Source organism: Trachurus japonicus, chromosome 1 (assembly GCF_045865225.1).
Source record: "Trachurus japonicus isolate A0001 chromosome 1, Traja_1.0".
Lineage (NCBI taxonomy): Eukaryota > Metazoa > Chordata > Actinopteri > Carangiformes > Carangidae > Trachurus > Trachurus japonicus.
The window spans coordinates 22,293,675-22,308,882 of record NC_140907.1 but is presented as its reverse complement, the minus strand read 5'-3'; the positions used below and the strand labels follow the sequence as shown (position 1 = coordinate 22,308,882).

General features: G+C 40.9%; 1 protein-coding gene across 1 annotated transcript in view; it reads left to right on the top strand.

Annotated features, from left to right (window-relative positions):
* The window catches only part of fbxo41 (F-box protein 41), a 49,074-nt gene extending 33,866 nt beyond the window's left edge, over positions 1–15,208 (top strand). Inside the window, exons 5-14 of the mRNA XM_085780426.1 lie at positions 366–439; positions 4,363–4,751; positions 7,482–7,720; positions 7,828–7,943; positions 8,502–8,654; positions 8,783–8,878; positions 9,010–9,128; positions 9,457–9,615; positions 9,873–9,988; positions 10,988–15,208. Of these exons, the coding sequence (XP_085636552.1) occupies positions 366–439; positions 4,363–4,751; positions 7,482–7,720; positions 7,828–7,943; positions 8,502–8,654; positions 8,783–8,878; positions 9,010–9,128; positions 9,457–9,615; positions 9,873–9,988; positions 10,988–11,050 (1,524 nt within the window). The 3' untranslated portion in view covers positions 11,051–15,208. The remainder of the gene's footprint in view (positions 1–365; positions 440–4,362; positions 4,752–7,481; positions 7,721–7,827; positions 7,944–8,501; positions 8,655–8,782; positions 8,879–9,009; positions 9,129–9,456; positions 9,616–9,872; positions 9,989–10,987) is intronic.

The window sequence follows — 15,208 nt, the reverse complement described above, 5'->3', positions numbered from 1 at the left end:
AAGCTGCAGTTTGATTTATTCCTTTTCTAGTGGGGGATCCATTAAGCAGTCTTTAATTTTTTATAGCAGTTCCAACTTATTGTGACAACTATTTCTGACCCTATTAAAATACAAACATTCACCTTTTTGTCATGAAAAACCTCCCATGCAATGTGGATTTGCAATTAGGAAACAAAATCAGTGGCACAGCCTAAACATCAAGGTCATCACTCATTCGTCAAGGGTTTCGGGGAGGAACACTGTAATCTCACATAACAACCATATCTCTGTGTTAATGATGTTAGAGCCAGGGGTCCGTCTCCAGGCACCAAGGAGTCGTTTCAATAACACTTTCCTCCAATCTGCATCTTTGTGTCTTCTCTCAGAGAAACTCCAGCCTCTCTGGAAGCACAAGAGGCATGTACCAGGTGTCAGACCGACGCTCCTCCCCCAGCACAGGGTAAGTCAGCCCCCTGCTCCCATTTCACATATACAGACAATTTCACACCCTCTCAGTCGTTGAATACCTTGATTCTAAAATCCAAATCCACTGTGTCATAAGCTTTATGATACACTCACTGGAGCTCATAACCATCAGGAAGTAAGGAGAGGATTTTCTGAGGCCTTAATTGCTGTATTACATGTGATAAAATTAGGAAGTGTTAATCGTAATTTACTGTATTTTTATTTTTAGAAAGTGGCAGCAATGCTGATACATTATTGATCAGCCGTTGAGGGAGCTGTGAAAATGTCTGTTTATTTTAAAAGGAATCAGGTTCTCTGGTGCAGCTGGAGACTTTGTGACTCCTGTGTGACTCTGTGACTTGGCTGTCAAATGAATTAGGTGCACCTCATCTTTTTTTAACCTTGTGAGAGCTGCTGTAGTAGAAACACAATCTGTCAGATGTGTGGAAATACAACAGAACCACTGGAGCCCCAGAGCTTTTAACCAATGTCTACTGTGCTGGCTGCCTTGGGCCATCGGGGAACAACTTTTCAGTCCTGTGTATAAGTGTTAGTCAGCGCAGCTGTAGCAGTTACAGTACGTCAGTAAAACAATGAAAACACTGGAAATGCTATGGTAACAGCCTGTTACCTGACTTGTGGTGCTATATTATTTCCACCTTCCCCTCAGCAGTTGCAATTCAAAATAAACACTAAATATTTTATAATTTAGTCACCACTTCATAACAGAAGTTATCTTAAGGCACTTTTTAAATAGAGCAGGTTTCATAATAGTATTTACATAGACCCAACAATTCCCACCAAGAACAAGTGCACATGGAAACAGTGGCAGAAAAAAACTTACTTTTAAGATGCAGGAACCTCATGCAGAACCAGACCCAGGAAGGGCAGCCATCTGCCTCAACAGTTTGGCTTGGAGAGGAAATGATACTGTAGATTGAGAGCGGTCGAAAGAGAGAGGTACCATAAGTACTTATGAGATAACGCTAATAATGATAACTAATAATAATTGTAGTAGATCTTGCAGCAGGCATTACACAGGATCAGGTAGCGTGTAGCAGGTGATGATCTGGACTCAGTAGCTCTGGAGATGGGAGGACCTGCAGAAGCTAACATACAGCCTGGACGCTCATAAAAACAAATGGCTGTGATGATGCAGTAATTGACAGAAACAGTTTTATACTTATAGTTATTCTAGTACTGAACTAGCTGAGACACAATACAACAAGGACAATAGGTAAGTAATTGGATGGATGACATGATCCCAGTTTTGCTTTCCTATGAATTGATAAATTGATCATGAAAACTCAAACTGCTATTGGTTGTGCTGCTCTCACCACACAGTAACAGATTGACTTTGTGCAGTTGGCGTATTGTTGAGAATAGCACGACTCCTCATCTCACATGCTCTTTTCACACTCTGACATCCATATTAAGATATTCATGCGCACTCTAGTGTCGGGCACTGTGATAATGTGACAGAGTAGATCCACTCTGGTTCAGTAGTGGCGCTGAGATGCAGGTTGGACACCTCTCTCTCTCTCTGCACGGGGTGTGACTCTGCTGGGGGATTTCGGATGTATGACCGTGCCATGATACTCACTGACTAACACAGATGTCAGCCCCAGTTGGTATGTGAACGTCTCTTTCCTAACGTGATGTCACACACAACCCGTCAGGCCTGCTGTGTTGAATCATTGATGGCGCGACACACACTCACACACATGGTGGCCCCAACAGCCTTCTGCTGTCTCGTGGTATTAATAGCTCTTTTTCAAAGATTGAGATATTTTTGCCACAAGTTGTCATAAAGGTCGTACTCTCTAATGTGCAACGGCTTAGTGATTTATTGATATTGACCTCATCAGATGTTTATGCAACGGTCATTAGTCTGTATGTGTCAGTTTTGCCCCAAAATACCTTGGTTACACGCCTAAAGTCATCTCTGATTTTTTTTGTTGATATTCTGGCTCTCTCTGTTAAAATAAACTTACCATAAAAACTATAGACCATAAATTTTTTTTGTGGGGGAGCAAACAAACAAAATTAGCAGGGGATTAAGAATAATTTTCCCCACTGTATGTTATTCATAATAGCAATTTTAAGAACCTTGCGTGAATCCAATCAAAATATACTTAAATGTCCTCTTAAGATTTCTAATTCACTTTGAATTGGTTTATAACTCCCTCAGTTAATTGCATTGTTTTGTATTTACTCCCTAATGCCACTCTGTATTCTGGATGCACTCAGATAAATCATTAATTGTCAGTTGCTACAGTAACTACAAGCTTCTCATGATTGGTATCAATTCATATCCCACATCTTGCTATTGATTTATTGCTGACAAACATTATTATCAGGTTACTGCTTTACAACTGGCTCAAACAGAACCACACTGTTTTCTTCTTACATAATAGTGATTTCAAATGTTTGGCTTCACCTGTGTTTTATCCTCTGTGAAGCCTTTTCACTTAAGAGCTACCTGCAAGATCACCTGTGATTCACTTTCACTTTTCTAGCTGAAGTGATTCATGCAGATGCTTTGACTCTCCTCTGGATTGTGAGAGAGGGAGGATGGAGATGTGAGAGAGAAGGCAGAGGAGACGAAAGAAAGAAAACTGTCCTACTTTTTGAGAGGCTGATATTTGTAACTGCTCATTACTTGTGTTGGCAAGGAGGTTATTTTAAGTACCGTCGCAGTACGTATGTACAAAAGCTGCCCTCATTCTCTGTTGAATCCTCTGAAATGCAGCTGTTCATTATCAGTCATACTGTACTTTACCTATATGTGGTTTGTTTTGATGTGGTGGTGGTTCAATTCTTCCAGTTCTGCTGAATTAGACACCAACACAGCGGTTTTCCCTCTGAGGAAGTGGTGGTACTCCGACTGAAGTCTTTTCTGACATTAATAATGAAACATGCAGGTCACCTAAGGATTTAGAGGAGGAGTAACTGAAAGTGTGTATGTGTGGTGTGGGTACAGTGTGCAAGTACATCATCATGTTTAAGTTCAGTATCTTCAGGTAATGAGTTTTATCTTTTCCATGTGTCAAGTAGAAGCACCGCTGCGTACTAACCCTACTTAATTAGAAAGTATTTCACTCTCTGAAAACATGATGTTATCATTACAATCATTAAACAAGGAGCAGTAAAAGGTAGGAGTAGTTGCAACAACCATGGCATCTCAAACATAGATTCATGATAGCACAGGGTGAGCTTCATGAACTTCTGTGTTAAAAGTAAGAACCAATAAACCAAAGAGCTCTTCAAACTATATAGTCTATGCTTCAAGCACTGACCTTTCCTTGGACTGTGATACTCTGTCCCTTGAAAGCAGCATCAGACTCCTACAGAGTTCTTTAAATCAAGGCTTTTCTCTTTACCTCTCCAGATTAATGTGTACTTTCCTATTCTGTCTTATTATCTTCTATTTGATTTTCTTTTGAAATCATCCTTATGTCTCCTTTTACATACCTGTTTCCTCATCTTGTCTTTATCTTTATGCTTTTTATGACTTATATAAGACACTTTGCATTGTCTTGTTGTTGACAGGTGCTATATAAATAAACCTGCCCACCTTGTCTCTAAAGCTCAGTGAATAACATGTTATTCTTTCTTAGATTAATCTGTTAAAAAGAAAAGAGAATAAAAAATAGATATAAAAACAGGTAATGGTTTTACCAAGGTTCAAGTGAAGGGCTATTTGTTGACAGAGGGCAGTGCTAAGCTAAGTGGCTGCTGTCTATAGCTTCATAATTAATGTAAAGAAAGAAGTGTGGTACTGATCTGCTCGTCTAACTCTGCAAGAAATCAAGAAAGCTTATCAGCCAGATTTTTGATGATCATCGTCATTAGTGCTGTGGAATTGATCACCTATGTGTCTACCACTAAACTACCACCTTCTCTCTTTTCCTGCAGAGCATCAGGGCGGATCAAGTCCGTCTCACAGGGATCTGGAGGTTATGACAGCGACAGCGTGGAGATGCACCCCATGGAGGACTGTCCTGAGGCTCAGTACTATCACATGCAGTGTCGGCTGGGTGAGGGGGGCTACGAGCGCTCTCCTGGATGCGGCGGTGGGAGCTCAAGAAACTGGGGTCTCCGCAAACAGGCTATCCAAAACTGGCAGCGGCGGCCTTACAGGAACAGCACCGAAGGCGAGGAGGGAGACGTGTCGGACGTCGGCTCCCGGACCACCGAGTCTGAAGTGGAGATGTGGGAGCAAGAGAGGAGGGCTGTGGCTGAAGTCCAGCAGTCTGCTGCACCCTACCCTCACCACGGCAGAGCGGGCTACCGCCCCAACACAGGTAAGAGTTATCTGTAAAAGCAATACAGAGCAGTAGAGCTGGTTATTCTTAGAAACCCAGGTGCTGCGGCTCTCTCTCTCCAGTCTAAAATACAGGCAGTAGCTCTGACACACGGGAGACAGGATTCACCGAATAAAGGCCTTAAAGTGGCTCCCGAAGGAGCAGCGACTGTTGTGGATCTAGGTCAGGTAGAATCTGAGGCAGCGTAATGTTACAGAAGCTGTGTCAGTGACCAAACATGATTCTACAAACAGGGTGGACCAGAAATGAGCATATATGGTAAACTCAGAGGGAAGAGGCCCCCTTACTGCAGCTGTGTATAGGCACAATATGAATAGGCTACTTAAAAGAGGATGCTGTGAACTATACATTTGTCTGTATAGACTAACTGGACTTAACTTGATTTGTGAGGTGCAGAAGAAACCAGTCAATGCTGATATTAGATTGTTTAAGTGTCTGAATACACCTTGTATTTGTTCATTCATTCAGTCTGGCAGCGAAAATCTCATCACAAAGTACAAATTACTTGGATCTTGGCCTTCCTTGTTTCGCGCCTGTTACTTAATTTGGTGGTGTAGTTGTTATTCATTATCCCATGAAGGCTGCAAAATGTGACTAAAAGCCAGTGGAGGAGCAGGTGACTGATTATTTGTCAGACTGCTGTTTCCATGACTGAGAATGAATCGTCAAACTCAGCCTGCTGTTTGTGATCGTCCAATAATGTTAATGTTTATAACAAAATATATATAACATAATACAAAAACAGTGTCTGTCTATAAATAATTGGAATTTGATATTGTTGAGACTGAAAAAAAGACATGTAATACCTTGGAGGCATGCTTCTATGTATTTGTACCGTGTGTTATTGATTTTGTATCAGATGCTGTAATAAAAACAGTTTAGAGCAGCGGTTACAGTTTGGATATAGTAGCTCTTTCATAAGTTGCAGCGAGTCCTATACACTCTCCGTTCTGCTTGTCTTTCTTTGTTAGATATGGAACATATTTGTACTACACTACTTATCTGTTGTGTGGTCTCAGTTTCTGCTCTCATACTAAGCGTTGCAATCTACGAACCCTGCCAAGTCAGACAGCCACTCGTGCCCGCACATTTCTGCAGATCCATCACAGATTGTACATCTCTCTGTTAACTTGATGCCCATGCCAAGATCCTTAAACTCACTGCTGCTGCTCTCCATTTTTCTCCACCTGCTGTTCCTCTAAATACCAGGAGGACCCATGGCATTCTGGGAGGGTTGCAAAAGGGGGGCAGAGCCCTATGACAAATTCGTATGAACTGCTATAACTGCCCCGTTAGCTCAAAGATTTCTCTCACGCAACACTCACCATGTTTCTGGCATTCCTGGCCTCTGACGTAGTTGTCCTTATTGGGAGAGCCTCTGCCAGGTTTTATCAGATGGTATGTATCTACTAGCACACAGTTTTCTCTCTGCAAGAATCACACAGCTCTGCTTATTTAGTTAATTCTGCAGTCTTGAGCGTAGGTGGTGTGTGTGAGAGAGAAAAAGAGGAAGAGTTAGAGTGTAAGCATTGGTTCATAGCCCTGATGGTTTCGAGCAGACGCCTTCCAAGGCCAAAGATGAAATGAGTCATCTAGGAGCAATCTTGCTGGGAGGAATAATTCAGGCTTGGACTGGACACATGGCATCAGCCAGTAGATAGCAACAGACAGAATGAAAAGATAAAAAGAGGAGAAAAAAAATTATGTAATCTCATTTAGTGTCTAGTTGATGGTTGGCGCCATCATGTGACTGAAGATCTTTCAACATTGTTTAAGTGGCACTTACCTCTGTTTGTTCAATAGAAATTAGCATTTGAAAATGGGATTGACTATAGTTTAATGCGTTTGGCCTTTATTAGAATATCACAATAAAATATGATTTAGGAAATGCTTTGCAATAAACAAACAGTAAGAACAATTATGCAACCATTTAAGAAAATAGCAAGAAAAACACTGACAAAAAGGCCTGTTCAGATATCAGATATACATATGTAAATATGCGCAAATATACAGTTATTACTGTAAGTGTTAATCTGTGAGTTTATATTGTATATATGTGTATTGGTTAAGTTAAAAGAAATCTGGTCTAATACAACAGTCTTGAAATAAATTCTATGATATTTTTTGGATAATTTTTCCTTTGTGTGACACAAACCGATTTCTATTATTTTGTCCAGCTCATTTATATCAAAGAGAGCAAACTGAACAACAGGAACACATCTCTCTGTATAAGGCGATACAGTTTAACAGCCCCACAAACTACATCCTCAAAGTGATCATAAAGTTTAAATCTACAAGGTATAATCAGAGGCCAGGCCCCAAAATATCTACAAAGAAACGAGCAGGTTCTTAAAAATCATGGATATTAAAAAGGGAATAAAAACTTCAGGACCAATAATAATGATTTCAACCACTCACAGGATTCAGGCCTTTTAAAATTGTTTTTCATTTTTACCTTTTACCCACTGTTCAACCTGCAGGACACAAGCTTGATGCTGAACCTGTAGTAATAATGAGTTACATTAAGGTATATTGTGTATTGTGTGTATTACAATAACAATTGTCATTATGGTAATTACTGAAAGAAAACAATGTTGTAAAAATGACTTACAATTAAAACTCAACAGCCTACTCATGTAGTAGATACTTTAAATGTTGATGTCAAATATAATTCCAGTGTTTTGAAGATGTGGATTCCTCTTCCCACAGGACGGTCAGAAGGGCTCTACAGCAAACCCTGCCGCCATGAAAAGAGCCCGTCCAAGTCCAATGAGGTGATCAGTCCAGAGATCCTGAAGATGCGTGCAGCTCTCTTCTGTATCTTCACCTACCTGGACACTAAAACCCTGCTGAGAGCTGCTGAGGTGTGCCGGGACTGGAGGTTTGTGGCCCGTCACCCGGCCGTGTGGACCAGAGTGCTCCTGGAGAACGCTCGCATCTCTTCCAAGGTGCACAGCGGTCATTTAGATACCGAGTGCAAGCGGTTCATTTAACTGTGTTGCCTATGCTGTGTGTTAAGAAGGTTTTCACTTCTCACTTCTCATTTTCTTCTTAGTTCCTGAGCACACTGTCTCAGTGGTGCACTCAGACGCACTCCCTCATCCTGCAAAACCTCAAACCACGGCAGCGAGGCAAGAAGGAGACCAAGGAGGACTACCTTAAAAGCACACGGTGAGACACGTGCAGTACAAACACAGATGGAGATATATCGAGGATTTTACAACTGCACATGGCTTTAAAAAATATAACCCAGTCATTTGGGGGATGCGTAATGCGTTGTTTATTGTTCTGTCTTGAGAGGAAGCCAACAAGAGGAACAAATGTAATTGCATACTGACGTTTCTGTGCTGTTTGATTATGACGAATGGTAGACAGAAAGACAGACACTTATCCCCAAGGGGAAATGTTCAGCAGCTTATCAGTAGTAGTAATAATAATTAATGGCCCTTAATAGTTCAGTCATGTCATTAGCCAGTGGGGGAAAGAGATCTCCTCAATCTCTTAGTCCTGCAGCTCAGCAAGATGTTTGAAGCTCAACGCTGCTCTTAAAACTGTTCAGATGTTGCGTATGCATTCTGCTCTCTGCACATCCTGCCACAGACATTTCAGAAACATTTTGTGCTGCGCTTTAAGTGGTTGAAGTGCTGTTTCTGAAATTCAGGAGAATGACATCCTCTGCTCTGTCTTTGTCTTTTTTCCTGTTGACCTTCGCTAACATCTCCATCTAAGTGGCTGTCTGGAGGAGGGTCTGGAGGCGTTGTTGAAGGCCACAGGAAGCAACTTACTGATACTAAAGATTTCACACTGCCCCAACCTGCTGACTGATCGCTCCCTCTGGCTGGCCAGCTGCTACTGCCGAGCTCTGCAGGCTGTAACCTACAGGTAATCGAATAACATATCGGCATATTAATATACCAAGCACCGTTGTTCTCAACTGGATGTTTTTGCATTAGACTTACAGTATCCATCCTGTCGGTACATTTATAATAGTTATATCTTTAATGTCCCAGAAGCGCCACTGACCCCGTAGGCCAAGAGGTGATCTGGGCTCTTGGAGCAGGCTGCAGAGACATCATCTCCCTACAGGTGGCGCCACTACACCCATGGTAATTAACAGGGGAAATAAACCAACTTGTAACTTGGCAACTCTTGTCATAACTAAATACTCCATGTGTTGCAGTCACATTACTGTAGTTAAATTAGTTTATTTATATCAGTTCTGTCTTGTCTCTTTCAGTCAACAACCTGCTCGTTTCAGTAACCGATGTCTGCAGACTATTGGAAGATGTTGGCCACATCTACGCGCTCTTGGAGTGGGAGGGGCCGGATGTGGCATTCAGGGTTTAGCCTCACTCGGTAAATGTTCCTTGTACAGCAACAATCCAGTGGACTAGGGTTTTTGGCAACTGGCATATTGCTTGCTATTTATCTATAATTAAATTGAACACAATTACAGTTTAAAAATATAATACTAATAATCAATACTTTTTTTTTAAAGAAGTATGCATTTCATGTACAATTGGTCCTTTAATATGAATGAATATGAGTGTGCCACATTCTCCTTTTTTTCCTTTAATAAGAACAGCCGTTTATGTACTGTACCTCTATTGCGACGTATCTTGATATTATTCCTCTTTGTCTTCCCCATTTCTTTATCTTTTACTACTTTTAACACCTTCACCAGCGAGGAACTGCATGCGTCTGCAGGTGCTGGAGTTGGACCACGTGAGTGAAATCAACCAGGAGGTGGCAGCAGAGGTTTGCAGAGAGGGTCTGAAGGGTCTGGAGATGCTGGTGCTCACTTCCACACCAGTCACCCCGAAAGCCCTGCTCCACTTCAACAGTGAGTGTCAACACTGAAATCTTTTGTTACAGTGAAGGTTATGATAGAAATCAGGCACCAATAATATGTTGTGTGTGGTCTAAGGTAAGGATTTTGGGTAGGCCTCTAAAACAGTCTAGGTTATGACTGTTATTGTTATTATCCTATGTGGCTGTCAAACTTCAGCCTGTTGTATTGTATTTCCTTTTTCTGGACTTTATTTTCCTTGTTGAAGCTAAAGAACGACTAATGCCTCGATCTTCCTTCCACTCATGCAGGTGTTTGCCGCAACCTCAAGTCCATCGTGGTTCAGATTGGTATAGAAGACTACTTTGAGGACCCCAACAGTCCTGAGGCCAGAAAACTGTTTGATGAGATGGTCAACAAACTGCAGGTAAGTGCACAAACTGTATGTGCCTCAGAATGTGTTTGCTATTGATCACATTATATAGACCCAAATACTTTTCTAAACCATGGACTTAAGTGGCTCTGGTAACCCCGACTTGCCATACACTCATTCTTATACCGCACAACTTTGCTTCCATCCATCCAGTGAAGTGTTGACATTGTGAAGGTAATGGCAAACAGCTCTGTTAATGGAGAGCTGCACTCAGTTAAACAATTTTTTTTTTTTTTTTTTTTGGCCAATACGTCCTTGGAGTTTTGCACTATATTTACATGACTAAGAGTTTCTCTAACAAGCTAATTACTATTATCTAATTCTCTAAAAGCTAAGACTTGTTCAAAGGATGAGCTGCATCTATTTTTATTGCAGCTACACACCATTTAAACCATGAGTCAATCCTTGAAGTCTCAGCGATGGCTGGCTGTGGATGAGCTGCTGCTAACTCACTCAGTGAGTGAGAGGCTCGGGTCATTCCTACAGCTGACCACACACAGAGACAAAAAAGGGCTGTGAAATCCCAGGTTTTATTTATGCTTTGTGTTTATGAGTCAGTTTACAGTGTGCTCTCCTTGGATATTACACTCAAGATGGTGGGGTTGCTCACAGCAGTTAGGTAACCTCTCTGAAAGCTGCAAACAGCTCTAATTTATTTTTATCTCTCCCTCTTCAAGTTTGCTGTGAAAAGGAAGCCAGAGCTCGCCTCTCATATTTAATCATCTCTCTTTTTTTTAAAAGCATGTTCTGAAGAGGTGAAACTCATGAAGAGAGACAGTCATCCTTAACCTACTGCACCTCAGTGCTGCAATTTTTCTACAGCTTCCTGTCGTACACCAGTTATTGTACACACTTCCTGCTAATAGCAGAAAATATAAAAGCATGAAAACATAGGGATGGAAATAGAATATTTGGCCTTCAGGGAAAAATCACATACAAGGTTGCTTTTGATGAAATGAGATTCAGGTATTCCTTCCCTGCCTTCTCTTTCAGGCTCTGAAGAAGAGACCTGGCTTCTCCAAAATCCTCCATGTGAAAGCAGACAGTCTCTGCTAACATCTTTTGTGCAGATTCTTCAAGTCTTGGAGAGGTGCCATCTTGGCTCCAGTCAATCAAAAAGAGACAGCTGTTTTGAGCCCACTCTATGGGGTTGAATGCGTCTGCAGCAGTGACAGAAACAAGAGAGGTTTGCCACGATGAATCAGGAGCGTGACTCCACAAGTACAAACTTGAAACAGAAGAACTCATTTACTATTCCAGTGGGGGAACGCCAGTAAGGAGGTTTATTTGGACTAACAATGGTACTGTATCCCCGATTAAGGGCCTGTTTTAAACTTCACAGACTCAAATAACCCAACAAAATGTTAAGATCCCTCTTTCTCAGTCGTGTTTTGCTTTTACCATAAAAATGGATCATGTTGTCGCACAGAGCCAGACCCCTTTGTTGAAACACCTGGGGCCAGGTGACAGCGCTGTATTTAACTGTCTGCATCTACATAATGCTTGACGTAAAAAAAAAAAACCTGAGACTACCTTCAATCCGTGGGCAGGAGCACATTATACATTATACATACTTCCCACTGAGAAGGACATTAAATGGTGGCAGGTCTAAGAAAATGTAGAAATATGAATTCCCTTCTCTTCAAGGTTAAGTTCCTTGAAACAGGACCTTTATGTTTGCGTGTGCACAGATGAGTGATTGCATAAACCGACCAGCCGTGAAGAGAACAAATGGTTATCATCCAGCCTGCCCTGCACTACTGTATGTTGAAACCGGGACAATGGACAACGTTCAGCTCTTACTGCTTCCACCTGTAAAAGAAACATGCTGCACCAGCTCCAGGCACGGAGGAGGACGGCCTCCCTGTGTCACACAGACCTTGACAGTCTTCTAGCCGCTGCATGGCAACGATGCATTTTGCCTCCTCTACCATCCTCTGCTTCCTCGCCTGAACAAGATCATCATGTCATAAACCTGGACTCAAGAGTTATTTTCATCATTGTAGAATAGGTCCGCTCTGTGTTGCTCATCAATAAGCCTGAATAATGATCCATAATGCGTTTCTATAAAAAAAAAAACTGGTGCCATTTGGAACGATGTCTGTCCTCCACACAGTGAGCGTTTTCTCCAATGTGCCATTAATGAGGGTAGAGGGACCAGCTAGGGCAGATGTTGTGAGAAAGATGAGCACAAGCAGCTCTTACTGAACATGAAGGTGTTGTGTTTCGTGTGGAACGTGGTCTCCGGGCGTAATCTGTTGTTATAGTGTTTATAGGCTATATCATGAAAGTTTCATACAGTACTTAACCTTACTAAACTGTGCCATTCCTAGTAACAGGGCCTGTTGTGGCTGAGCCCTTGTGCAACTCTTATTTATACTCATGGGCTGATATCCTCTGGCTCCCTCTGCTGGTGTGTTTCAGGTAGTCACACAGCCGACAGCCAGGTGGTGTGATGTTACACTTGTACCCTTTGCAGCATGGGACAAGTGTCAGCTTTGCTATTTCGGAGATCTCAGTCTCCAGAGATCAAGTCTCTGGTGTCACCTTCAACATTGGCACAATTCCTGGTTACAGTTCAGTTTAGTGTACTGTGCAGAAATTCTCAAGAAGTATGGGTAGCAATACTTAGTGTGTACACTCCTGAAAGATTATTTTAAAAAGGGAAGTCCCACCAATGTCACAAACCAAAATGATTTGACAGGTTGTTAGGGGGACCACTTGGCATGGTGTAGAAGATCTACAGGAGCTTTGTCAAAGTCTGAGAATATTATCCTGATGATGTAATGGGGATTATCTAAATTTGGAGATTATAAAATTAACACCTAGACAACAAACACAGGGGGAGTCAGAAGCAAAATGTTTCAAAGATGGGATAGGATGGAGTTTGTTTGGGGCTTGACCCATACTATGGACCAAAAGTCAGGATTTGTGTTCTACTGCTGCAGAGATTTTAGTATCGGTCTCTCTACCAAGTTCCCCATTTGTTATGAAAGTGCAATACTAAATCGCTGGAGTGCTTTAAACAGAGCCCCCTCAGACTTTTACAATCACTTTGATTTTTTATGAAAATCGTGCACACAGTTTTGAAAGACGTTTGAAATTCAATCACGCATCAGGGACAACGTCACGTCTACTTGCAGCATGTTAATTGCAGGTTGCGTAACAAGTTGTTCATTTGACCTCACACGCCTCATTTGTCTTTTACAGCGGATTTAAACATTCATGGGCAGAGTGTGCAACAGAGGAGGCTGAACAGGGGATTGTCACACAGGCTCTTTAAAAAGGAGAGCTGCTGTTTTTGGTCTCTGCTACCTAGTCGATAATGCTGATGAGGAGCTGCGTAGTGTACTAATGGTGTTCCAGGTTAATGTGTGAGAACAATTGTGGATGTCCATTCTTCATGTTCTTCCAGTACTACATATTATTATCCTACAGTACACTGGTTCTGATTATCTGCTCGGTTTCACTGAGGGGAAAAGGTTTGTAGAGGAAGGTGTAAAAAAAACGTTGCAGACACAATAGAGGAAACACAAAAAGCACTTGTTGATTTTGAGTTTTAGACAATCCTGCCTTCGCTATCAGCTACTCTGTACATAATGTTTGTATAAAACAACAACAAAAAACATGGACAAAAACAAGAAAAAAAAGGATCAACATTTGATGTTATATAATATTAAGGTCATAAATATGAGTGGAAAAAGTTGAAGTTTACAGGTCTTCATTCTGTAAGCATTTTCTCTCCAAAGTTGAATGAAAGATAAACATAGAGAATTATATTATGTATAACAGTAGTGTTGAAATTGCAGTTGTGTATTAGATACTTTATATTAAATGTGCATCAGAGTCATATAGAGATGGAAATTATTTAAGAAGAGGATAAAGATGATAATTCAGCTATTTATTTCTATAAAAAAGAGCGATGTGTATAATGTTGGCATGTTTGTGTTTAAGCATCAATCATTAAGTTGCCTTCTTAACTGTTCTGCTACTGTGGCAAGAAAAATTATTAGATGTTAAAAGAGCTTTGATTGCCTGCAGGTTAATAACGTTTCTCTTTATTTGATCCAGTCTGTTGTTGCACTAGTGAGAAAAAAAAAGAATATTTCAGATGTTTATTATAAGAGTGTTGTTTTTAATGTTCAACTATTTCTCAGTATTTGACAAAATATGAAGCACTTTTTTTCCTGAACACTTTTAAAGGCCCGTTGGTCATTTAGTCAGAAAGGAAACTGTTGTCTGTCAGCAGGGCGACTGCTGGCGGCGCAGTGCGGAAAAACAAAAACTGTGCACGCTTGCACGTTCGCTTTTGTGGGAGGAAGGTTTTCGGAAACACGAGCGATAACATGTGAACTTCAATAAGTGAACAGACGTACAGTTAGCCGCTTCTCTCTTACACCATTTTTCATGTCTTCATTGGTTGGGAAGTTACAAAGATGGAAACTGATTCAATACATGCAAGTGCTTTTTTAGGTTCATAGCCAATATGACCTTATTCTCACCTTTGTATGTTATGTCTTGATTTTGCTTTAGGTTTCATGCTCATACCAACAGTACATTTGCTCTCTTGTGAAAATGGACCTGCTGAAGACGTTACAGAGCCTGTGTGCTCTGAAACTCCAGACTAGAGGTGCCAAGTATGCCTGAATATGTTTTACATTTTTTGGCTTACATTTCCATTCTCTGCCTCTCCAAATGTCAAGCTGACTCATTTCTAATTTATTTTACTGATTCAGAGTCTGAGGCATCACCTGTGAACCATGATGCTTCTTCATTCACATGTATATTTACTTATTTAATTTTTTTTTTCTTTGGTCCTCCTTTGTTGCAGCGACGCCAATTCATCATACTGTGCAATTGAAAGACAGTGTCTGAGTGCTCATGTACCTCTCTGTACATATTTTATGTATGAATGATTGTACTCATGCCCATTCATCTGAATAGTATTTTACACATTACCTCAACACTTATCTGGGCAATTAAGTGTGCAGTTTGTCTTTGTAATTTTTCATTTTTGAGTACCATCGACAAGTATGCCAATTGATCCGTGAACTTCATCCTTGTTCCTACAACGACAAAATGGATTTTGTTGCTGAAAAAATAAAAACTCTCCCAAAAGATGATCAGCCTTCTAGGATGACTGCAATAGATGGAAATGTTTTACTACCCATTTTCATTCATTTGTTGTCATCAATAAAATTGCTTTAAATTGTA